At 41.1% G+C, this 24,710-nt stretch overlaps 1 protein-coding gene across 1 annotated transcript in view; it reads left to right on the top strand.

Annotated features, from left to right (window-relative positions):
• The window catches only part of LOC128739703 (uncharacterized), a 34,885-nt gene extending 10,874 nt beyond the window's left edge, over nucleotides 1-24,011 (top strand). Inside the window, 18 exon segments of the mRNA XM_053835201.1 lie at nucleotides 7,600-7,782; nucleotides 7,851-8,233; nucleotides 8,292-8,755; nucleotides 8,816-9,282; nucleotides 9,339-9,543; nucleotides 9,603-10,120; nucleotides 10,187-10,527; nucleotides 10,590-11,535; nucleotides 11,602-11,846; nucleotides 18,908-19,109; nucleotides 19,752-19,934; nucleotides 20,002-20,384; nucleotides 20,443-21,445; nucleotides 21,501-21,705; nucleotides 21,760-22,277; nucleotides 22,340-22,680; nucleotides 22,743-23,688; nucleotides 23,747-24,011. Coding sequence (XP_053691176.1) covers nucleotides 7,600-7,782; nucleotides 7,851-8,233; nucleotides 8,292-8,755; nucleotides 8,816-9,282; nucleotides 9,339-9,543; nucleotides 9,603-10,120; nucleotides 10,187-10,527; nucleotides 10,590-11,535; nucleotides 11,602-11,846; nucleotides 18,908-19,109; nucleotides 19,752-19,934; nucleotides 20,002-20,384; nucleotides 20,443-21,445; nucleotides 21,501-21,705; nucleotides 21,760-22,277; nucleotides 22,340-22,680; nucleotides 22,743-23,688; nucleotides 23,747-24,005 — 7,792 coding nt within the window. The 3' untranslated portion in view covers nucleotides 24,006-24,011.
• Nucleotides 24,012-24,710: the final 699 nt, after the last annotated feature.

Genomic DNA, 24,710 nt, shown 5'->3' with positions numbered 1-24,710 from the left:
CTACCTGATAGCACTAAACTCATAAACTGGTGTTGTCTACCTGCCAAAACATCTCACTCTAACTGTAATGTTATGTTATGCATCGCTAGAACCAAAACGAAACATCGAAAATATAAAAGAACAGCCGATCACGTAGTCAGCATGGTAGTCTGCTTCCTCACCAGATCCGATGGCTTATCCCACCAGTACGGGGTAGAGCATGTGCGCGCGCATAAATCTTGAAGGATCCATTCCTCGCAAAAGGGGAATGAGGCTTTCGAGTTGCGCTCATGATGATTGGCACAGAATGCACAAAATTCGGAACCAATCACACATTACTGGTGGAACACGATGAATGTTCTTACCAGCTTGAAACTTATAACATACTTAAGTTTGTTGTATTCCTGCTTTCCCCATAACGAAAGCAGCAATCAACACCTCAGTAAAGTGTTGTTAAAGCAGAAAAGGTGGTCCACACTCGAGGCAAAATAATTATCAACTAGTTCTGAGCATCCGGCTTGACTAAGGAAGAAAATTCTGTAGGTCAAACAAATGCTCAATCAGTTTAGAGTCAAACAGGTTTTTCCGAACCATAGACAACGTTTACGTTTAAAAACAATCGGAAAAGCTTAGAGAAGTATCGGTGGGGAAAATTCGACTACCTTTTTGAGGGAAAAACGGATTTTTTAGGTCCACCCCGACCCAAAAACTTCAAATTACCCCAGCCCATCAACCATAAAAGATAGGGCTTTTATTTTTTTAGCAAAGTTACTCAAAATTTAATGTTCTTTAACTTTGCAGAACATTTTATTCAGGTAACTTCAACCATAAAAAAGTTTATATTTTGCACACGCCTACTATGATGGTCATCCTAATGCCATATACAGCAAAAAATGCGGAAGTTGAAATAAAAAAAATTCTCCGAAGATACTTTATACCTACGACTAACGGTTTAAGCGTAATTACTTTTGTCCACCTAGATTTGGGTTTCATCCCACGGTGTGCCGGTCTGATTAGCTCGAAGCTACTCGATGCTGCTCGAAGCATCACTGTCCGTGGAAGGCGATTTTTGTGTCGGTGTGCAAGCTATGGGGCCCGATCACCGGTCTATATAGCGCTTCCCTGTCGATATGGGCGTTCATATCTCCAATGACGATCTTGATGTCCCGTGACGGAGACTGCGCTTAGAACGTTTCCTTCTCCTCGTCGGATCTAACTTCGTGTGGACAGTGCACGTTTATGATGATGTAGTTGAAGAAACGGCCTTTTATCTTCAACAACAACCTCTCGGTGATCAATCGCGTCGCGCGATTCCAGTCCATCGCGCGATCCTTCATTCTGACCATTATTAAAAAGCCCGTTCCCAGTTCGTTGGTCTTCCTACCGTTCTGGTAAAATTGGGCTTTGACGCCACGGATCCTCCACATCTTTTCACCTTTGCGACAGATCCCCTGCGGTGTCGCGATGTCGAACTTTAGGAGTCCTAGCTGTTCTAGCAGCACTATGTCGCCACTCACGAAATTCAGTGATCTGCAGTTCCAGGCAGGTTCCAGGTAGCAAGCATCCATCCCATGTCCCTATTTCGTCGCCAATGTCCATGCCAAATGTTTCGAGTCGATCCCCGTGGACATTTTCAATACTTTCTGTATATTTTCAATTTGTTTCATGCTACAATTCATGCATTATGGCATCGAGAGCTTCAGAAAGTTTACGGAAATGCTAATTGGTTCCGTCATCGCAAAGACGGATGTTGAGAGGACCGCCCGTGTGAAGAAAAACGTATCTAATATCTTTGAAGATGCTGAATTGGAAGGACTGGTATGGAGGATTCATGCAAAACGCAAGATGAACTTGCTTCAGCTATTCCAAACGATTGCATACTTTCTTTATGGTATCGGGCGATGAAAAATGGAAAGAAATTTATGTGAACTGTCCAGTCATATTTCTACGTCCTCGGCTCGGACAAATATTCATATTACAAAGGATATATTGTGAATATGGTCGAACCAGGTCAGTGTTATGTTATGATCATTAACCCCTCTAAGGGCTCCCCGGGCCCGGGGAGGGTTTATTTTCTGATTCAAGCACGGAACGGATTTCGGAGAAACTTGTCCGGGACCTGGAATCGGCCATATGGCCTCTGAGAGACATGACATGATCGCCAATCGCTATTTTGTCGAGTACTGATGTTTTTTAACATGCGACACGACATACTTTACTGATGCTGAAATGTCCCTTTATGGAACCCCGTTCCGGATTTATAGGGTGTGCCCGGATCCGGATGGCGCACACCATGGCTCATAACTGCAGCAAAGTAACTGATATGTCTATAGTCGATGATATGTTTACAAAAATCAACAGATTTCAAACTAATTTTAAATATTTGGCAACTTTATCTTAAAAAGCCATGTCTCGGTCCCCCAAGGAACTCCGGAATAACTCCGGGACCATATGACATATGGCCATTATCTATAGATAATATGAAAATAGAAAATATTTTTGGCAAAATTCCCAAATTTGGTGAAAAATATTGTAAGATAAAAAAGTTATGGCCATTTTAGTGAATTTTGCGGTGCTAAAAATGATGTATACCTTAGAGGGGTTAAAACAGACGTACGTATTTAGGCTGCAACTTTTTCATTGGCAAACGAAAGTTCATTTATAAATAACATAGGTTACAGACCTTTAGCAGCAGAAATTAAAAAAAATTCATTACTCTATTGAAAAAGATAGTAGATTACAATCTTCGCTACAAATATTACATTCATGACTTTAACAGATTCTGATTCTATGAGGCAGTCGATTTCAATGAGCGTAACTGAGCGCAGTAACTTAAATCATTAGGCAACGAAATCGAGTATTATAGATGCGATTGAACCGCGCTCTGCTGGTAAAACGGCCGAAATATGAGCAGAGGAGCTTGGGGAGAAGTGATTTCACAGCATGACAACGCTCACCCTCACGTTACCAAACCCGCTCAAACTCTGCTGGAAAACGCTCAATAGGGAAGTTCTATCTCTCTCGCCATGTTTACCAGATAATGCGCCGTCAGATGTACCGTTCGATGGCACATCCCAAGTAACAATTTCAGGCCGATCAAACGCTTTTATAGCTGATTTTATTCAACCTGTGGCTGATCTATGGTTTAGGTTTAGAAATGAAAACCTTTTTTCAGCTCTTAAACATCTAAATCTGGTGATTTTATCAAGCTTCAGGCTAATTAATAGCTGATTTCGAAGCTGCAATGAAGCTTAATAGAAACTTTTTTGCACTTTTAAATAGCCAATTTGCGCAATGCTGTCAATTCTATTTTTAGAACGAGAAATAGTTTTGCAATCTACTTTTCTAGTCGCTTAATCAACGCTTCATCAACCTTTATGCAGCCAAAAAAAAATCTATTTTTAAATTTTAAAAAATGGAACGCGTCATTTTTATATTTCGCCGTGAACGCGATATTTTTAGTTTCGAATAACTTTAATTCGTACAAGTAAGCTAGCTAATTAAAAATGCATGTCTTTTTTCCGGGAATTGAACCCGCCATCTTTTGATCCATAAACACTCACCGTATGATCCGCCCCATTTGCATCTGCAGAACAGACAGTGAGAATATCTTTACACCTGAAGCCTAGCCCGCCTAGCGTGAAGCAGTCGATAATGTCGATAACTGACAAAATTTTGCTGTCAGCCGAATTGCGGAATTCTATGATCTGACAGTATGTGTGCTGTGAGCCGAAAGAAAGCTTGGTAGAAGTTTGTAGAGCCACTTTAACACCCTTAAGCAGACTTAAAGTAGTTTGAAAGCTGTGAACCTAATGAAAGCTTCCACTCTACATTTTAACACCTTTAAGCAGCCGTAAAACGCATGTTGATGTTTACGGTTGTTTAGAAGCAGATTGTTTAGCAGAAAAATCCGCTATTAAGCTTTTTTATCAGCTTTTGGGAGAGAATTGGTTTGAAAAATTTAAAGTAGCTTAAACATCGCTTATTTAAACACCATTTGAGTGCTTACTTTAACTTTGATCGCCTTAAACCAACCCGTAAACAGCCATTGCTCTTGCAATTCAGCTACCGTTGTTACTTGGGATGGTCTGGTTGATCAGCAGTTTCGGTTTAACTTTTACCATATGGTAGTCGAGCTCCGCCAGATAAAAATGAAATCAACTTCTACTAGACTATTTTGGTAGATGTTTTTCAACAAAATGATGCATATAAAATCTTATGAATGTGAAAAATCAAAGGGTTCATGGACACAAAATCGTACTGTCACTTAGGCGACATCCATTTAGTACGTCACGCAAATTTTGACCAAAATCAACCCCCCCTCCCCCCCTTGTCACATTTCGTCACACATTCGGTGACCCCCCTGAGAAAGTACGTCACGTCACGGTAACCCCCCCCCCCTTCACAACAAAAAAAAAAAATAGATATTCATTTCAACCTTTTTATTTAAAGTTATCAAATGAATTTCAGCAAATAAAATAAGGAAAATTTTTGAGCTTATAAGTCATCGATTCACGGATTTTAAAGATGATCAGAAGTCGCTGATGTGAAGTTGATTAATGTTTCGCGCATATCCACGTCCTTTACATCCATCCACTCAAATTCGTCTGATCTAGTTGAAAGAATCAGGACTTCCTGCTGACGTCTTGCAGCAACACGCATTGGAAGATTTTATCATTTTGTGTATTCATTCAATCGTGCAATCATTCAACACTACGTTAGATGCGAAATTTAGTCCATAAATTCTATTGGCATAAATTCTATTCTTCAGATAGCTTTTGAGTGAGGGGCAGTATAAATTATACCGAAAAACCTTAAAAGCAGCCGTGGAACTTCGGTATGAGTTTATGTTGATCGATTGAGTTTAGCACGAATATCAAGGGAAAACATTGCCGTGGGTCTCTGGTAGCACCCCGTAGCTCCTCAGGAGTTTGTGTGACTGCTATTTGCGGATGCAAAAATCTTTTAGGTAGGACGGTGCTCAAGCAGCTCTTCAGCGATGTACTGCATATTCTGTAAAGCCTTAATGGAGAGTTTATACTACATAGAAGAATAAATGAGTCCTGTTCACACATATATGTTGAAAAAAAAGTTTTCATTCAAAAAATTTAACTATTTGTTTTAAAATCCATCAGAACGTTCATTTTATAGAAGCCTTCAATAGTAGTATCTTAAAATGAAGGCTAAATTACAATTTCCCGAATAAATTTTTCATTTGATATTTTTTTTCATGTGACGTCACATAACTTCATACCCCCCCTCCCCCCTACGTCACAAATCGCCACGATTAGGTCTACCCCCCCTCCCCCCTATAAGCGTGACGTACTTTATGGATGCCCCCTTACACTTATAAGTAACTAGCTGACCCGACAAACTTCGTATTGCCACAAATTAACCTGTGTTGTACACAAATCATGAATCTCGGATGATCTTTGTCACAATCTCGAGTTTTGCAAGCCCCCCGTGAGCAGCGCTTCCGACGGCGGGTCACCGGCAACACTCGCGACCGTCTCGTCCTGAATGATCTAGTGTTACTAAAGATAGTTTTTGTGGTCTTGTATTGACTAATGTTTTATGGAAGAGTCTCGAATTTCTCGAGTTCGATTAGTTTTTGAGTTTCGCAAAAATTTCTGTTTTATTTGTATGAGAGTCCATATCCCCCTACCACAGGGGTGAGAGGTCTCTAACTATCGTAAAATAAATTCTAGACTCCAAAATCTCCCACATGCCAAATTTGGTTCCATTTGCTTGATTAGTTCTCAAGTTATAAGGAAATTTGAATTTCATTTGTGTGGGAACTCCCCTCTTAAAAGGGGAAGGGGTCGTAATTCACCATAGAAAAAATTTCTGCCATCTAAAACTCCCACATGCCAAATTTGGTTCCATTTGATTGATTAGTTCTCGAGATAAGAGGAAATTTGCATTTCATTGGTATGGAAGCCCACCCTCTTAAAGGGGAGATGGGCCATAACTCGCTTTCTAAAGAAGAGAGGGGTCTCAATTCACCATAGAAAAAAATCTTGCGTCCAAAACCACTTACATGTCAAATTTGGTTCCATTTGCTTGATTAGTTCTCGAGTTATGAGGAAATTTGTTTTTCATTTGTATAGGAGCCCCCCCTCTTAAAGTGGGGAATCCATAGAAAATATACCATAGAAAATATTCTTGCCTACAAAAACACCCACATGATAAATTTGGTTCCATTTGCTTGATTAGTTCTAGAGTTATGAGGAAATTTGTATTTCGTTTGTATGAGAGCCCCCTCTCTTAAAAAGATAAGGGGTCCTAATTCATCATAGAAAAAATGGTTGCCTCCAAAAACACCCACATGCCAAATTTGGTTCTATTTGCTTGATTAGTTCTCGAGTTATGAGGAAATTTGAATTTCATTTGTATAGGAGCCCCCCCTCCTAAAGTGGGTAGGGGTCCCAATTCATCATAGAAAAAAATTTTGTCTCCAAAAACACCCACGTGCCAAATTTGGTTCCATTTGCTTGATTAGTTCTCGAGTTATGAGGAAATTTGTATTTCGTTTGTATAGGAGCCCCCCTTCTAAAAGTTGGGAGGGGTCCTAATTCACCATAGAAAATATTCTTGCCCTCGAAAACTTTCACATGCCAAATTTGGTTTCATTTGTTTGATTAGCTCTCGAGTTATGAGGAAATTTGTATTTCATTTGTATAGAAGCCCCCCTTACTAAAGTGGGGAGGGGTCCCAATTCATCATAGAAAAAAATTTTGTCTCCAAAAACACCCACGTGCCAAATTTTGTTCCATTTGCTTGATTAGTTCTCGAGTTATGAGGAAGTTTGTATTTCTTTTGTATAGGAGCCCCCCCTCCTAAAGTGGGGAGGGGTCCTTATTTACCATAGAAAATATTCTTGCCCTCGACAACCTTCACATGCCAAATTTTGTTTCATTTGCTTGATTAATTCTTCAGTTATGAGGAAATTTGTATTTCATGTGTATAGGATCCCCCCCTCCTAAAACGGGGAGGGGTCCCAATTCATCATAGAAAAAAATTTTGTCTCCAAAAACACCCACATGCCAAATTTGGTTCCATTTGCTTAATTACTTCCCGAGTTATGAGGAAAATTGTGTTTCTTTGGTACAGGAGCCCCCCTCTTAAAGTGGGGAGGGGTCCTAATTTACTATAGAAAATATTCTTGCCCTCGAAAACCTTCACATGCCAAATTTGGTTCCATTTGCTTGATTAGTTCTCGAGTTTTGAGGAAATTTGTATGGAAGCCCCCCCTTTTAAAGAGGAGAGGAGTTATAATTCCCCTTATAAAGAAGGGAGGGGTCTCAATTTACCATAGAATAAATTCTTGTCACCGAAAACACCCACATGCCAAATTTTGTTCTATTTGCTTGATTAGTTGTCGAGTTATGCAGAAATTTGTGTTTCATTTGTATGGGAGCCCCCAACTCTAACCATCTCTAAAACCTTTCCTGGCCCCAAAAAACCTCTACATGCATATTTTCATGCCGATTGGTTCAGTAGTTTTCGATTCTATAAGGAACATACGGACAGACAGACAGACAGACAGACAGACAGACAGACAGACAGAAATCCTTCTTTATAGGTATAGATTCCGTACAAAAAAATTTATATTTCTAGTGAATGGGAAAAACAACTGCAACAAAACAAGAAGGATCCCAAACATAAACCATCACTCGTGAGAGCAATATTTCGTACATTCCGGGTGGAGTGGATCTGGTTATGCGTTCTGACATTTTTTGGTGAAATAGTATTACGTATCGGACAACCCATCCTACTGGGAAGATTACTATTATACTTTAGGTAAAATGTAATTTTAAATTAAAAAGAAATAGCAGTCAACGATTCAAACGAAAATCAATATCCAACAGACGACAAGCCGATATCAGCTACGAACATGCAATCTACTATGCACTGGGAATGGTTCTTACGAAGGCCGGCAGCATAGTCGTAGAAAATCAATATGCGATCTGTACTTGTTTGACAGGAGTAAGGACCCGAATAGCGGTTTGTAGTTTGATCTATCGGAAATCTTTGTGTCTCTCGAGGAACGCACTGGGTGACACATCCCCCGGCAAAGTCGTCAACTTGCTGTCCAACGATGTCAACCGGTTCGATATCGTGGCCTTTGTGATCTGTTTCATGTGGTCGGCTCCGCTGTTGACCGTTGTGGTGTTGATTCTCCTATGGTATGAGGTCGGCTGGGCCGGACCTCTCGGAATTTTGACCATTTTTTCGATTGCTCTAATCCAATGTAAGTTCTAGGTAATTTAGGAAAGGGTAAAATCATATTTATCAGAGTATTTTCGTAGCATTCTTCAGCAAGCTAACGTCACGGTATCGGTTGAGGACAGCGATGCGAGCAGACGATCGCATTCGGTTGATGGATGAAATCGCAGCAGGAATTCATGTGATCAAAATGTATGCCTGGGAGAAGCCATTTGCAGCACTGATTTCACTGGCACGGAAAGCGGAAATTAAGTTTGTTCTAAGAAGCGGCTTGATTCGAGGGCTGTTTATGACGTTCCAGCTGTTCACCACCAGAGCAGCATTGTTTGCGACCATGATCGCTCTGTATCTGATGCAGGAGGAGATAACGGCAGCCAAAGTTTTTGTGGTTGCGAGCTATCTGAACATTGTCGCTCATACAATGTCCGGAATGTTCGTACGAGGTGTTGCCGAAATATCGGAGGGATTGGTAGCAACTAAGAGGTTGCAACGATTCTTAGAGTATGAAGAAATACAACAGGGAACACCGGTAGAGTTTCGCAAAACAGTAAGTTCTAAACGTTTATAAGTGACGAAATTTTAGATAGTATTATTTTCCTAATTTCAGAAGGAGGAACAAAATGGTAATGTTATTGTTGAATCTCCGGAAGTGGCGATATCTATGCGTTCCGTAACCGCTCGTTGGGACCAGTCCCTGTCGCACGATGGACATCATCCTGCGACACTAGATGGTTTGGACATTGACTTCCCCAGAGGAAAATTAATTGGAATTGTAGGAGCAATTGGTTCTGGTAAATCTTCCATCCTACAAGCCATTCTGAAAGAGCTACCACTCGAGAGTGGGAAAATTATATGCAATGAAACGTTGTCCTACGTCAGCCAAGAACCTTGGCTGTTCGCTGGCAGTATTAAACATAATATCCTGTTCGGTGAAGAACTTGATAGAAAACGATACAAATCTGTAGTGCGGGTGTGCGCTTTGGAGGCAGATTTGGAGCAATTTCCGAACGATGATGATACGTTGGTTGGAGAGCGAGGCATTTCCCTTTCGGGCGGACAAAAGGCGAGAGTTTGGTATGTTAAAAACAACAAAAAAAAAGCATAACTTTAAGAAATGCTAGTTTTTTTAGTTTGGCACGTGCAGTTTATAGAAAATCTGGCGTATATTTGTTGGATGATCCGTTAAGCGCCGTAGATGCGCACGTGGCACGTCATCTGTTCGATTTGTGTATCGGCAAAAAAGGCTTACTGGGCCGGCAAGGTTCCACTAGAATTCTTGTGACACATCAGGTACACTTTCTGATTGAATCTGATTGGATAATTGTTATGAACGAGGTAAGGGAACACAATATCGATGATAGAATAAAACCATCTTAAAACTGTTCAACTCACAGGGAAAAGTGGAAGCCCAAGGAACTCCACATGATCTTATGAAAAGAGGAATAGACATATTTAACCGTAACGATAATGGTAATTCGGAAGATTACCCGGAAGATGCTCACTTTGGTCGGCAAATTTCTCAAATGTCAATAGCTTCAACTGCATCCTCTGGCAGTGATGTGAATAAACAATTCGATGCTAACCAAAACGAGAGCATGATTGAGCAATCGTTCGAAAAATCTTCGGAGGATACAACTAATAGTTCTTTATTCATACACTACGCTGCTGGAGCGGGAAGTTGGGTGGTTTTGGTGGGTCTAGTAGTACTGTTTCTTATTACTCAATTGATTGTGAGTTTCGCCGATTATTGGGTGTCCTTCTGGGTGTCCCAGGAGGAGCTGCGTGTATTTAACGCCGAGCAGAATGGAACCATTGCAACCGCAGAACCACAGAAAATTCCACTCAGTTCTGAGATTTGTATCTACGTACAGTGTTCAGTAGTGATTGGAATTTTCATCATTGGACTGGCGAGGTGAGTTAAAAAAACCAAATAATTATATGGAAAAAGCGTCATAAATGACTCTCACTAATCCCATAGAACAATCGGATTTTACTGTTCCTGTGCTCGAGCCTCCCAAACGATTCACGATTGGTCATTCAAGGGATTCATCTCAGCGACCAAGCGCTTCTACGATACCAATCCCTCCGGGAGGATTCTGAATCGCTTCTCAAAGGACCTAGGAGCTATGGACGAAATGCTTCCGAAAGCGATTCTTGATGCAACACAAGCTGTCCTGGCGATCGTTGGAGCCACGCTAGTAATTCTGGTTGTGCAGCCCTTCTTCTCGATACCGGTTCTGGCGTTGTTAGTTGTGCTCTTATACGCCAGAAAGATTTACTTAAAAACTTCTCAGAACACACGTAGACTAGAAGGAATAAGTAAGTCACTTTTATCCCTCAAATTTTTATTTTAAATTAAATTTTTAAAATTTGCCTTCCAGCACGATCTCCGGTTTTTTCTCATATTTCGACAACTTTGAATGGTCTACCAACAATCCGATCATTTTGTGTGCAGAAATTCCTCACCAGAGAGTTCGATCTGCACCAAAACATCAACACCGGGGCATATTTCATGTTCCATTGTGGTCGAATAGCTTTCGGCATGGTGCTGGACTTGATTTTCTTCGCATTTCTGGTCATCGTAACGTTTACTTTTCTGTTGTTGGATACGGATGCACTCGGGGACAAGGTCGGTCTGGTGGTAACCCAGATTACGTCCCTAGCGGGAATGCTACAGTTCGGAGTGCGGCAAAGTGCTCAAATGTTCAACCATCTGATCGCGGTTGAGCGATTGCTGGAGTACAAAAATTTACCAGCTGAAAAGCAACCCGCAGAGGACCCCAAGCAAATTACGGCGAAAAAATGGCCATCGATGGGAAGAATTTGCTTTTCGAATGTTTGCTACAAATATTATGAAGATGCTCCGTTGGTGCTTAATGACTTAACGTTCGAAATTAAACCGAATGAAAAAATTGGCATTGTGGGTCGAACAGGAGCTGGAAAGTCATCGATTGTTGGAGCACTGTTTCGAACGGCAATCGTCGAAGGTAATATAACCATCGATGATATAAATACGTCGGAAATTACTTTGGAAACGCTTAGATCGAACATTTCGATCATTCCACAAGATCCAATACTGTTCAGTGGAACGTTACGAAAAAATCTTGATCCATTCGATCGCTATGCTGATCTGGAACTATGGAAGGCCTTGGAGTTGGTGGAGTTGAAAGACTTAGCAAATGGACCACTGGGACTTCAAGTGTATGTTGCCTGTGCCGGATCAAACTTTAGCGTTGGTCAACGTCAGCTTTTATGTTTGGCCAGAGCAATTCTTCGAAATAACCGAATTCTTGTTCTTGATGAAGCAACAGCAAACGTAGACCCCGAGTAAGATGGTCTGCTTTTTCCGTTTTTTGAAGAAGATGTCTAATCATTTTTACGTTCATTTTTCAGAACCGACCGCCTGATACAGTTGACAATCCGGGAACGATTTGTTGATTGTACTGTACTAACAATTGCTCACCGACTAAACACCATTATGGATTACAATCGAGTTCTCGTTATGAGCGAGGGAAGAGCGGTAGAGTTTGGAACACCTTACGATTTGCTACAAATACCCAGCGGAGTGTTCCGAGATATCGTCTTGGCAACCGGACCGGTTGAGTCGGAGAATCTCATCAATATGGCCACGAAACATGGCAATCAATCTTAGGATAGGCACGCTTAGGTGATACTAGAAATATCAATACGTACATAACTAGTTTTGTACTTAGACTAACCCTATTAATAATGTATATATCGGTTAAGTAGTGATTATTTTAAAGATCATTTGGAAAAGTGTTCAAAATATAATATAAATATATATTTTTTACTATGAAGTCTTAGTTGAATTGTTTTATCCAAAGAAGTAGTTATTTGCGTATCTTCGAAGTTATTTAAATTTGTTGACAAGCTACAGTCAACTTAATAACTGGATGAGGCACAAAATATCTACACAAGTGCTCGAGCCACAAATGCTCATATTCAACTATTAAAAAAAACTTGAGAAAGCAAGCTACTTAGATATCGGTGTAAATTATAAGTAAAGTAGTTTTCATTTCGAATTCCACGCAGCTTTGTTTGATTAGTATTGGTTTCGTTTCAGTTTTGAATTTTGTCTCATTTTTTGCCAATTGTGATTTATCTTTTGTCAACGCTGTCCATTTAAAAGTTTACAGCTCATTTTTACTCCAATACCAATTTTAACTACCTACTTTTACAACAGAACGTTAAAAACTGAGAAAATTGCTAGTTTTCAAGAGAATTGTGATAAAATCAATAAATATGAGGTTCAATACCCAATAAGCATTTTTGTTTAAAAGCAGCTTATTCAACTATTGTATAGCTAAAACCAATGTATAAGCTGCTATTCAACAAAAATGTTCCTTGGGTCCGCAACCTACCTGGGGAGGTATTCGTTCTGAAATATAATTCAGCTTTAGCGTGTTTAGAAAGACATTTTGCTCCACAGCTCAGTAAGGGTTTCGAGCGTTTTTATTACGTGCAATTCCGGCGAAAAAATTGCGAGTCTTTTCATGAATTCGTGTTCAAATTACAAAATCAGGCCAAACGAAGTATAATTTCGTTGATTCGGACGACATAGTGATTAACCGGGTAATTGAAGGGTGGAGCTGCGTAGGAATTTGTCAGGTTCCCCGGGCAACATTATGAATACCGAAAACTATAAATGGTTGAAATGTCAAAGAGCTCCAATAGCGAATGCGCGATGCCCGCTAAATGGAAAATAGGGGTTGACACCGTTTGCTTCAAGCGAAAAAATATTTTTTAATGACGTTTTTGAAACGGATGTCAAAATGCCCAAGGCAACAGATATATGGGCATATGTTTTGGTTGTTCCCGACCAATATAATAACTACAAGTACGGCATTTGCACTTGGCATCCTGAGGATAGGATACAGCATTCATCACATAGGATTCAAATCTGATACAAGAGGATGCCCAGAGGTGTTCCCTCAGGTTTCAAACATGACGTTAAGGAACCGAATCAATGAGAGGGTTTCTCCTGATGTACAGGTGGCCCGACGACTGCCTGTGTCCATGGAGGTAGACGTTGAGGAAGCAATCCAAGATTTACTAACGAAGAATGTTATAGGATGCGCGGAGGGACCGTTGAACTGGGTTTCACCTTTGGTACCTGTTCGGAGGTCAGATGGAAAGATGCATTTGTACGTCGACATGCCGGCGGCAAACCAAGCTGAAAATAGAGTAAGTGCCAAGTATTGATGCCAGTGGTTACTACAAGAACTATCAGGGATCGACTTGGAGGCTGCATACTACCATTTTGAACTCGCCGAGAGTAGCCGTAATATAACAAGGTTTGTGGCTCGCAGTGAAGCTTGTCGGTTCCGGAGGTTGACGTTCGGAATAAAGTCAGTGAGCGAGTGGGAATGACTGTGTTGCCTGGCTTGTGGAAGAAGTAGAACCAGCAGCTTTCATAGTTGACAGACTAGAAGGGGCAACAGCGGGGTATGACGAACGTCAAGCTGTAAAGGACGCAGTGCACGCTGAATAATACCCAACTCCAATCAAGGTTGGCTTGACGGCATACAGCGAATCTGTTTTACGCGTAGACCGAATCGCGATGCCGAGGCAATAGAGCCGGCATTTAGTCCGGCAAACCTGTGCGGATTTCCATTGTCCTTTGTTCTATTTTATTTACACGCAGAGTGTAAATTTTGAAGAAGAAATCGAAGAAATTAGAGCTCGCTGCTTTGGAATGGGTCGTTACATAATGTGCCAAACGACTCGGGTCATACCGATTGTTTACCGAAGCTTCGATCAAATGAGCATTTAGCGCTTTTGAACCAAAGAAATCTCCAGGCCCGGATGGCATTCTACCCATTTTCTTACAAAAAATATAATGTTATATTGTCTGAGCTCATTGACCTCTTTTCGAGCCAGTTCCACTTTGGAACATATCCCGGAGAATTCCTAGAAAGTAGAGTTTGCGTTTATACTTGAGAAAATGAAAAGAGAAAACCATGCATAAGGCTTTCAGACCAATAATTCTGACATCAAAGCTTATTAAGTTGGTTTGCTAAGATAACAGATAACTATATCCGCAAGGAGTTTTTTTCTTCATTGCATGGAAATCAACATACATGCCAAAACGGAAAATCTACGGAAACCGCCCTGCAATCTCAAGAGATGGCACTTTGTGCTTTCCTTGATATTGAAGGAGCTTTCGATTACGCGTCCTTCGTTTGAATTATTATGGATCTCTTCCAAAACGGAATCGACCACACTACAATGAGCGAGATTACGGCAATGCTTTCGAGCAGGGAAATCGCAGAATTATTGGGAGATACGTCGGTCGCAATTTCGGTGAGGAAAAGATGTTCACAAATAGTTTACTCCCCTTGTTTTGGACACTGATGGCCGACACACAAGTTACCACAGTTTGGTTATGAAACTACTGCTTAGGGCGCCGATACCTGCCGTTTTTGTAACTTTGAACTAGAAATTGCAGCGCATCTGCTTTGCGATTGCGGGGCTCTTGCATTATCTAGGCATAACTTCTTCGGAAGTTTCACTCCTACTCCATACCAAGCATAGGGCTCAAATCCCACAAGGATTTTATTAACCATGTAGAACCAAATTTAGGAATAATAACTAACCAAATTTAGGATTATAACTATCTAGCTCAACTCCTTCAATGGGTATGAGCAGTTCGTAAACTGTGTAGAGCAATCGGAACCTGCCCCAAAAGACCATCATTAAGACTGTCACAATGGCCTTTATCCCGACGCTCTTCTGGTATAAAAAAGGCCTCGCTGCTTAATCTGCACAGGGCCTCGTGCCCTGTTGAGAGCCAAAGTATGGTTGGCATTGACGGATGGACTTGTGGAGGCCGCAGTGCGTAGCTATAAAATGACCAACAGGGCCGTGGAAGGATATTGCGACTGACTTCAAGGAAGGATTAAATGGCGTCGGCTTCTCGGTGGCTCCTTCTATTATTCTTCAACCGACCGAGGTCTCGCCGGATCTTTTCGAAATCGGAAACCGGCGCGCTGTTATGCCTATAGGCGTCTCCTTCTATTATGTCGCCATTAAGATGATCATCGTAGAACAGCTTTCGCCTGTCGACTACACCTCACACTCGTTTGTGATTAGATTCCTTTTTTCGCGAAGCTTCGTTCCTACACATACATCAGGTTTCGATGTGCATCCCTTCCGAATTTGATTTACCTTCTCGTAAAATTTGCATGTGGCACGATATCTGTCTTCCTTCTGGCGCTCATTCCGCGCTCGCCGATACTTGGCCGAGATCTCTCTCGTGACAATGCTTAAATAGTTTTTCCAAACTTTTTTTTTCATTCAATCGCTTGGTGGCATTCCCCGTCAAACCAATCCGGTACGCGCACGTAGTTCCGGCAACTCGCGGCTTGTCCAATTGCCAAATGTTTAACCGAAGAGGGTGGCTTTGTCGCGAGGTATAAACGGTCGCTAGTTTTGAGCACACATGTACTACTACTAGGTAATGGTCCGAGTTTTTGTTGTTGTTGTTTTTTATTTACGACACTTTACACTCGTTAGTACATTCGTGTCGGAATGGTCCGAGTTGATATCCGTCGTCGCGAGACAATCAATGAAATTTAAGCACATCAAGTTAAAAAGATTACGTGCTATCAATCTATGCGATCCGTTCAAAACCATGCGGAAGAAGTTGTTTGATCGTTAAAGACATTTTTTGCACGAAAGGCCTGGGTAACCTAACTTCGCCGGCAAATTAAGGATCTCTGTAGAGGCATGTTCCAACGAACCTGAAGCTACTGAGTACCAAAGCAGAGAGCCCAAAGCCCCTAAAAAGCCATGGCTACCACTTAAAGACCTGAATGGATAAACCCCTAATCCAAGGTGTGACGCGACCCCTGCCGAGGGATGAATGGCGGAGGGGGTTCTATAAACACTCAACCGCAACGGAGCCTGTGGGCGCCCTCCACAGTAATTTGCCCTTGCTGCATTAAGCCGGTCACTGATGCAGTGAACCATTTCTTTCCGAGCAGACTCTCTCTGCCGAAAAACAAAGAAACGAAGGAAGTGGAGATCAGTATAGGGGAGGAACAGGACCAGAACGATGCGTTAGCAGACGTTCAGTTCTGTTCCTCGTCTATCCTCATCACGTCGACTCGTTGTGGGTCGACGGACGAGGATGTGGTTCTAACCCTCCATTCACGGGTCCAGATTCACTCTGCCGAATCTCTGACTGTGTGCTGAAACAATGGGAGAGCCTAACAGTCATGGCCAATTGGATGGGCGTACATCTCTCAAACAATCAAAGAAAAAATGTATAACGCCGAGTATTAAGGCTACTCAAAAGTTGCTGAGTCTCAATAAGAGAGAACTCAGCACGCTTACCGGTCTTGTGACACGGCATTGTCCGAATAAATGCCATCCTCGGAATCTCAGTTTCGTACAAGGTGATATTTGTCGCCTGTGTAATGCCGAGAGCGAAACCTCGGAACTCTTGCTCTGCAATTGTGGAGCACTAATAGGACGCAGACTGCAGTATCTCAAAAAGGGCCTACAAGAGCCTAGGGAGATCTGGTTTGCGTCGCCGATCAGGGTAACAAGGTTTATAAACCAAGTCATCCCTGATTAGCACCTGTCTCACTCCAGCTACCAACCTATCACGTACTCAATAAGTGATAGGTAAGCTTGATGCGTACAGTAAAAGAAATAAACGGGGCATACCACAATGGTTCAAAATACTAGACGCAGTGGTAAGAGTACCCAACAGAAGAGGAAGGCCAGAGTAATCGACTATCATGAGACAAACATGAATAACTGAGGAAATTATTAATGCCTCGCGAAAAAGGGCAGAGTTTTCAAGTTATTGTAAATTTAAAATCTAAAAATTATGTATTAGGGTCGTTCTATGGGGGCTACCCCATATGGTATAAGACCATTTTGCATTATGTCGTTACTATAAATCCATTTGGCATAACGCTCTCTTGGCACAATAGTCTTGGCATAATGACTTTTCGCTTTGGTATAATTGACAATTTAGCCCGATTTGGTTGCTTAGTGCTTGCTAACAAGAGACAGCTTTACAAGTGGCTGCGGGACAACAGGAGGAGGGAGCTGACAAATGGTAGACGCATTCAAATGAAGAAAAAGAGTTTTGTTTCTTGCATTATAAGAATTTTCGTTATTATTACAGATGTACAAGTGGCTGAAAAACAAACCCGAGTAAGCCAATTTGTGTATACCAATATTTAGGCTTACTTCAGACTAAACCGAAGTAAAATTTAGATACGGCTTAGAAAAGAAAATTAAGACAAAAATTGAGTAGTATAGTGGCGTAAAAGATTGAATTTTAGAGTCAATAAGGTCGTAGCACTAACCCCACAATTGTCCAGTACTCTAACAGTTGACTACGAATTCTTTCGCATAAAAACAGAAAGTTAAGTTTCGAAAACTCGGAACATAACACCTTTGCTTTTTAAAAGACCGAAAGTCATAACACCATTAATTTATTTATTAGTAAAATTTAAAGCCCGTAATTGGGTTAATTGTGAATGTTGCGTAATTGACAACCACTCAAATTGCTAGTGGTATGTCGAACAGTCCACATAAACTAGAGATGGAGTATACCACAATAGATCTAAATACTGGTCCAAATCCAATAAACATAGAAAATAACCGTAAAGATTGGAAAAAGATTTACAAAACAAAAATTGGAACAAAATTAATCAAAACAGTGATGCAATAAATTGCATCATCGAATCGGCGAAAATGATTAGCGCGTACAAATATGTTATTCCAGTGGAAAATAATAGATTTATTTTCTAATTTGTAATGTATCGTTTCTAATGTCTGTTTTATTTACTTTTATATTCAATTTGTTGTCTAATTCTAATTTTTCATTTTTAATTCTGATATTGCCTAATTTTGAAATTTTCCCATTTCTAATTTCTGACATCTAATTTCTGGGTTCCTGTTTTTGATTTCTATTTTTATTGTCCTTTTTTACTTTTAAGAAACAAGTTCATTAAATTTTACAATCGCTTGATTTCTGCTAATCTTGCTTTGATTTTTGACACTCCAACTTTATGATTATGATCAGAATTTGTGCAAAACTTTATCCCACTGTGCGTCATCCACATGGATCTCAATGAAAGCATAGATATGTTTACTCTGAGCGGAGGGAGACTCTAAGCATACATATAAAAAAAAGACATTCTACACCAAATGCCTGCACGCCGGGTGCCGTGTGAAGAGACCACGTTAAAAAGAATGAACACAAACTTCTAGCCTTGTTTGTTACGCGCCGAATCGGCAAAACGTACTCACACTTGTGTTAGGTACTCTTATTCCATGATAGTAAGAATAACAGGAACATGTCCTCAACCTAAAACAGTCAAAACAGTTCTGTTTCGACCGGCGTGAGTGGTAGATTTGTTTTCGAAAATTTAGCTTTACGATTGTTAGGTTGCCGATTGTGACCGAAATGTCATTAAACAGCTGATCTTTCTTCTAGTTGAAATGGATTGATTTGATCAAATGGAAAAGTATTCGTATCGTTAGTTATGATTTGGAATCTTCTTGATGTGTTGTACACATTCAATTCAATTTATCTCACTTAGCAAATAAAGTTGCAACATTCAGAGGTCGCGCTTATCTATTAAAGCACTCTTTAGTTGGCATACAAAACCCCATCAGGTCGTTACATGAAATTACTCGGTTTACGTTGTAGTAAGGAGGTGTGAAATTATGGAAGCACCCAAAGTAAAGTTATGTGAAAATCCTCGCCAGGATGCTGGTTTCTTCTCGGCACTGACCTTCTGGTGGACCGCCGACATGTTCCGGAAGGGCTCATCGAAAACGCTGGGTTTGTCGGACCTATACAAACCACTGAAGGAGGACCATGCCGACAGGCTGGGCGACCAGTTGCAAATGTGAGTAAGCTTGGTGTTAGTATTCGTGCTGTGTTTTTTGTTGTTGGTCAGTTTATTACACGATCAGCTGTTTACCTTCGGTACGCACACTTGAGCCCGATTTTGATTTAATTGTGATACAAGCATCAGATATGAAATTTTTTTGCGTTGGCTACTTTCTTCACTGCATGAAGAAACAAGTACCTATCGCAAATTCGCGATGGAGAATATTTTTGCTTATTATTTAAAGTTCACTACAGTGATAAAATAGATTAATTATATTGTAGAATATAAAATTAATCAGTGATTCTTTCTTTAGTAGATATCTAAATATTTTTATCAATTTTGGAAGCAAGAAAGTGATGAAATTGACCTTACATTTTTGTATTTAGTCCTGAAATATATTTGAAATAGCCGCTACCAACTTTTGGAATAAGCACCGAAGTGAGTAAAGAGGTAACATATGAAGATGGGTAAGAGTAAGGCAACGGTATTTCCAGCTTGGTCTGTTGTACCTCAAGGGAACCACCTGGGACCATTTTCTTTCAAGCGTTTAGATTATGTTTTGTGCTAAAGATGTGAAAATTTATCTTCCAGTGAAATCTAATGTAGCCCCAAGCTAACATTTTTTCTGTTTGATTGACAATTTGTGCACATTTCTAGCCAATGGGAAAAACAACTGGAACAATGCCGCAAGGATCCCGAACGTAGAGCGTCTCTTGTGAAGGCAATATTTCACGCCTTTCGGCTGGACTGGATCAGGCTATGTGTACTGACTTTTTTCGGAGAAATTATATTGCGTATTGCACAACCCATATTGCTGGGAAGATTACTATTATATTTTAGGTAGGTCCATATGATTTAAAAAGTAATAAATAATCAACAATTAACATTTGACATCAACATCGAACAGACGACAAGCAGATATCAGTTACGAGCATGCAATCTACTATGCAGTTGGAATGCTCCTAACGAAGGCCGGCAGCATTATTGTGGAGAATCAATATCTGATGCGCACTGGTTTGACGGGAATAAGAACCCGAATAGCTGTTTGCAGTTTGATTTATCGAAAATCTTTGCGACTTTCGAGGAATGCGCTGGGTGACACATCGCCGGGCAAGGCCGTCAACCTGATGTCCAACGATGTCAGCCGGTTCGATTTTGTGGCCTATCTGGTTTGTTTCATGTGGTCTGCCCCGTTGTTGACGATCGTGGTGTTGGTTCTTCTGTGGTATGAAGTCGGCTGGGCCGGACCTCTCGGAGTGTTGATCATTTTGGCGATAGCTCTGATTCAATGTACGATCTAGGTATACTAAGAAAGGGTAAAATCATACTGACTGAAGTATATCCGTAGCCTTTTTCGGGAAGCTAACCTCACGGTATCGCTTACGGACTGCAGCGCGTGCCGACGATCGCATTCGGCTGATGGATGAAATCGTGGCCGGAATTCATGTGATCAAAATGTATGCCTGGGAGAAACCCTTTGCTGCACTGATTTCACTGGCACGGAAAGCGGAAATTAAGTATGTTCTAAAAAGCGGCTTAATTCGTGGTCTGTTTATGACGTTCCAGCTGTTCACCACCAGAGCAGCATTGTTTGCAACCATGATCGCACTGTTTCTGATGCAGGAGGACATTACGGCAGCCAAAGTGTTTGTAGTGGCGAGCTATCTAAACATTGTCGCCTATACAATGTCCGGCATGTTTGTACGCGGTGTTGCCGAAATATCGGAAGGATTAGTAGCAACTAGGAGGTTGCAACGTTTCTTGGAATATGAGGAAGTACAGCAGGAATTAACTGAAGAGCTGCACACAACTGTAAACGTCAAACGTCTATAAGTTTGGTTTCCTAGGATAATATTCCCCTACTTTCAGATGAAGGAGCAACCACTTTCAAAGATGGTAATTTCTATGCGATCCGTAACCGCTCGTTGGGAGACGCCTCTGTCGCATGATGAACATCATCCTACCACGGCTTTAGCGTTTGCCGAACATCATCCTGCAACACTGGATAGCTTGGACATTGACTTTCCCAGGGGAAAACTAATTGGAATTGTAGGAGCAATTGGTTCTGGTAAATCTTCCATTCTACAAGCCATTCTGAAAGAGCTTCCGCTCGAGAGTGGGGAAATAATATGCAATGAAACATTGTCCTACGTCAGCCAGGAACCGTGGCTGTTCGCTGGAAGTATTAAACAGAATATTCTATTTGGCGAAGAATTTGATAGGAAACGATACAAATCTGTAGTGCAAGTGTGCGCTTTGGAAGCAGATTTGGAGCAATTTCCGAACGGCGACAAAACGTTGGTTGGGGAGCGAGGCATTTCCCTTTCGGGTGGCCAAAAGGCGAGAGTTTGGTTGGTAAAAAAGCTATGGAAGATTGAACATGTTTCCTGACACATTTTCTTATAGTTTAGCACGAACCGTTTATAGAAGATCCGGTGTGTATCTGTTGGATGATCCATTAAGCGCCGTAGATGCGCACGTAGCACGTCACCTCTTCGATTTGTGTATTGGCGCTAAAGGGTTTCTGGGCAGACAAGGTTCCACTAGAATTCTTGTGACACATCAGGTACACTTTCTGATTGAATCTGATTGGATAATCGTTATGAATGAGGTAAGCGGACACAACGAAGATAATAAAACCATTTTATAACTGTTCGACTCACAGGGAAAAGTGGAAGCTCAAGGAACTCCACAGGATCTTATGAATAAAGGAATAGAAATGTTAAATCTGATTGAACGCGACGCGATGGAAGATTCTATTGAAGATACGCTTCTTGATCGACGAGTTTCTCAAACATCAATAGCTTCGTCCTCTTCCGATAGCAGTGATGGGAATAAAAAAGTTGACAACGACTTAAGTAAGAGCAACAATGAACAATTGTTTGAAAAATCTTCCGAGGACACAGTCAATGGCTCTTTATTTATGCATTATGCCTCTGGAGTCGGTAGTTGGGTGATTTTGGTGGGCCTGCTTGTACTGTTTCTCGCTACCCAGTTGATTGTAAGTTTTGCCGATTACTGGGTGTCTTTCTGGGTGTCCCAGGAAGAGTTACGTGAATTCACAACCGAGCGGAATGGAACCAAAGTTGCTGCAGAACCACGCAGAACTCCACTCAGTTCTGAGATATGCATTTATGTACAGTCTTCTGCTGTAATTGGTATCTTCATTATCGGACTGGCGAGGTGAGTTTGAATACGGTTGAATACAACCAAACTAATCAAAAATTGTCTCACTAATCCCACAGAGCAATCGGATTCTACTGTTCCTGTGCCCGGGCCTCCCAAACGATTCACGACTGGTCATTCAACGGATTCATCTCAGCGACCAAGCGCTTCTACGATACCAATCCTTCCGGTAGGATTCTAAATCGCTTCTCAAAGGAGCTAGGATCTATGGACGAGCTGCTTCCGAAAGGGATTCTAGATGCATCACAAGCTATACTAGCGATCGCTGGTGCTATGCTCGTAATTCTTGTTGTTCAGCCTTTCTTTTTGATACCCATTTTGGGGTTGTTAGTCGTGCTTCTGTACACCAGAAGGATTTATTTAGAAACTTCCCAGAACACACGTAGACTAGAAGGAATAAGTAAATTATTGTTATCTCTCAAAATTACAGTTGAAAATTAACTTTAAAAATTTATCTTCCAGCACGTTCTCCAGTATTTTCTCATATTTCTACAACCTTAAATGGTCTACCAACAATCCGATCATTTCGGGTGCAAAAATTTCTCATCGAAGAGTTTGATCTACACCAAAACATTAACACCGGGGCATATTTTATGTTTCACTGTAGTGCAGTAGCTTTCGGCATGGTGCTGGACTTGATTTTCTTCGTATTTCTGGTCATCGTTACGTTTACTTTTCTGCTGTTGGATACGAATGCACTCGGGGACAAAGTAGGTTTGGTGATAACCCAGATTATGTCCCTAGCTGGAATGCTACAGTTCGGAGTGCGACAAAGTGCACAGGTGTTCAACTATCTGATTGCTGTAGAGCGATTGTTGGAGTATAAAAATTTACCAGCCGAAAAACAACCACCGGAGGACCCAAAACAAATCAAAACGAAACAATGGCCATCGATGGGAAGTATATGCTTTTCGAATGTTGGCTACAAATATTATGAAGATGCTCCGCTGGTGCTTCATGACTTAACGTTCGAAATTAAACCAAATGAAAAGATTGGCATTGTGGGTCGAACAGGAGCTGGAAAGTCATCGATTGTTGGAGCCCTTTTTCGAACGGCAATCGTTGAGGGTAATATCACGATCGATGATGTAGACACATCGGAAATTACTTTGGAAACGCTAAGATCGAACATTTCGATCATACCACAAGATCCAATACTGTTCAGTGGAACGTTACGGAGAAATCTTGATCCATTCGATCGTTATAGTGATCTGGAACTGTGGAAGGCTTTAGAGTTGGTGGAGTTGAAAGACTTAGCCAACGGACCACTAGGTCTTCAAGCGTATGTTGCTTGCTCCGGTTCAAACTTTAGCGTCGGGGAACGTCAGCTATTATGTCTAGCCAGAGCAATTCTTCGAAATAACCGAATTCTTGTTCTCGACGAAGCAACCGCTAATGTAGATCCCGAGTAAGAGTATGTTAATTGCGTGTATGAAGAAGATTTTTGATTTGTTTTTATTTTCCAGAACCGACCGTCTAATACAGGTGACAATCCGGGAACGATTTGCCGACTGTACCGTACTAACAATTGCTCATCGATTGAACACCATCATGGATTACAATCGAGTTTTGGTTATGAGCGATGGGAGAGCCGTAGAATTTGGAACTCCTAACGATTTACTGCAATCTCCTGGTGGAATTTTCAGGGATATCGTATTAGCAACCGGACCGGCTGAGTCGGAAAATCTCATAAATATGGCCAAGAAACACGGCAATCAATCTTAGAGCAGATACTACCATTAGTATGTGAATATCAGATTCCTACCTAAATTGCCAGATAGATAACGTATATATTGTGTAAGTATAGATTATTTTGTAGGATGTCAAGAAATGTGTTCAAAATATAACATGAATCCGAACTTTTGGGATTAAAATTGCGCTGCTTTTTGTTAGTCGAATCCTCCTCGAGCATTGCCCATCTTCCATGCCCCTAAAGAGCAATTGATCTAGTGAATGATCGTCTTGTTCAGGGAACACTTTCTACGGGAGCTTAGTCTGATCGACCACAATTGCTGGTGAAGCCCACAGTAAGCATGACTTCTGCTGTGTTTGGAGGTTAAGATCTTTCGACACGAAATCCACATTAATGGCCTCATAAAGGCTGTCCCACATCAAACTGCACCACGGAAGAAACGCTGAAGAAAATTACCCATTGGATATTTTCTCTTGAAAATTTGGGTAGAAGTGGTTTAGAGTGTATTGTTTACTGTATTTTTATCGCTGTCAGTTTTTCGAAAATTAGAAAAAATGGCGTCACCCGTAAAGGAACGTCGTGAATTGATTTTGCGCAAGCACCTGGAAAATCCTCAACGATCTTATCGGAACATCGGAAAACAACTCGGAATAATCGTACAATCAACTGTGAGTCGTGTGGTCAAACGTTACTACAAAACTCTGAGCATCTAACGGAAGGCGAAATGCGGTCAGAAT

The sequence above is a fragment of the Sabethes cyaneus genome, chromosome 3 (assembly GCF_943734655.1).
Source record: "Sabethes cyaneus chromosome 3, idSabCyanKW18_F2, whole genome shotgun sequence".
Taxonomy (NCBI): Eukaryota; Metazoa; Arthropoda; class Insecta; order Diptera; family Culicidae; genus Sabethes; species Sabethes cyaneus.
The sequence above is the reverse complement of the archived record's forward strand: the minus strand, read 5'-3'. Positions and strand labels throughout refer to the sequence as shown.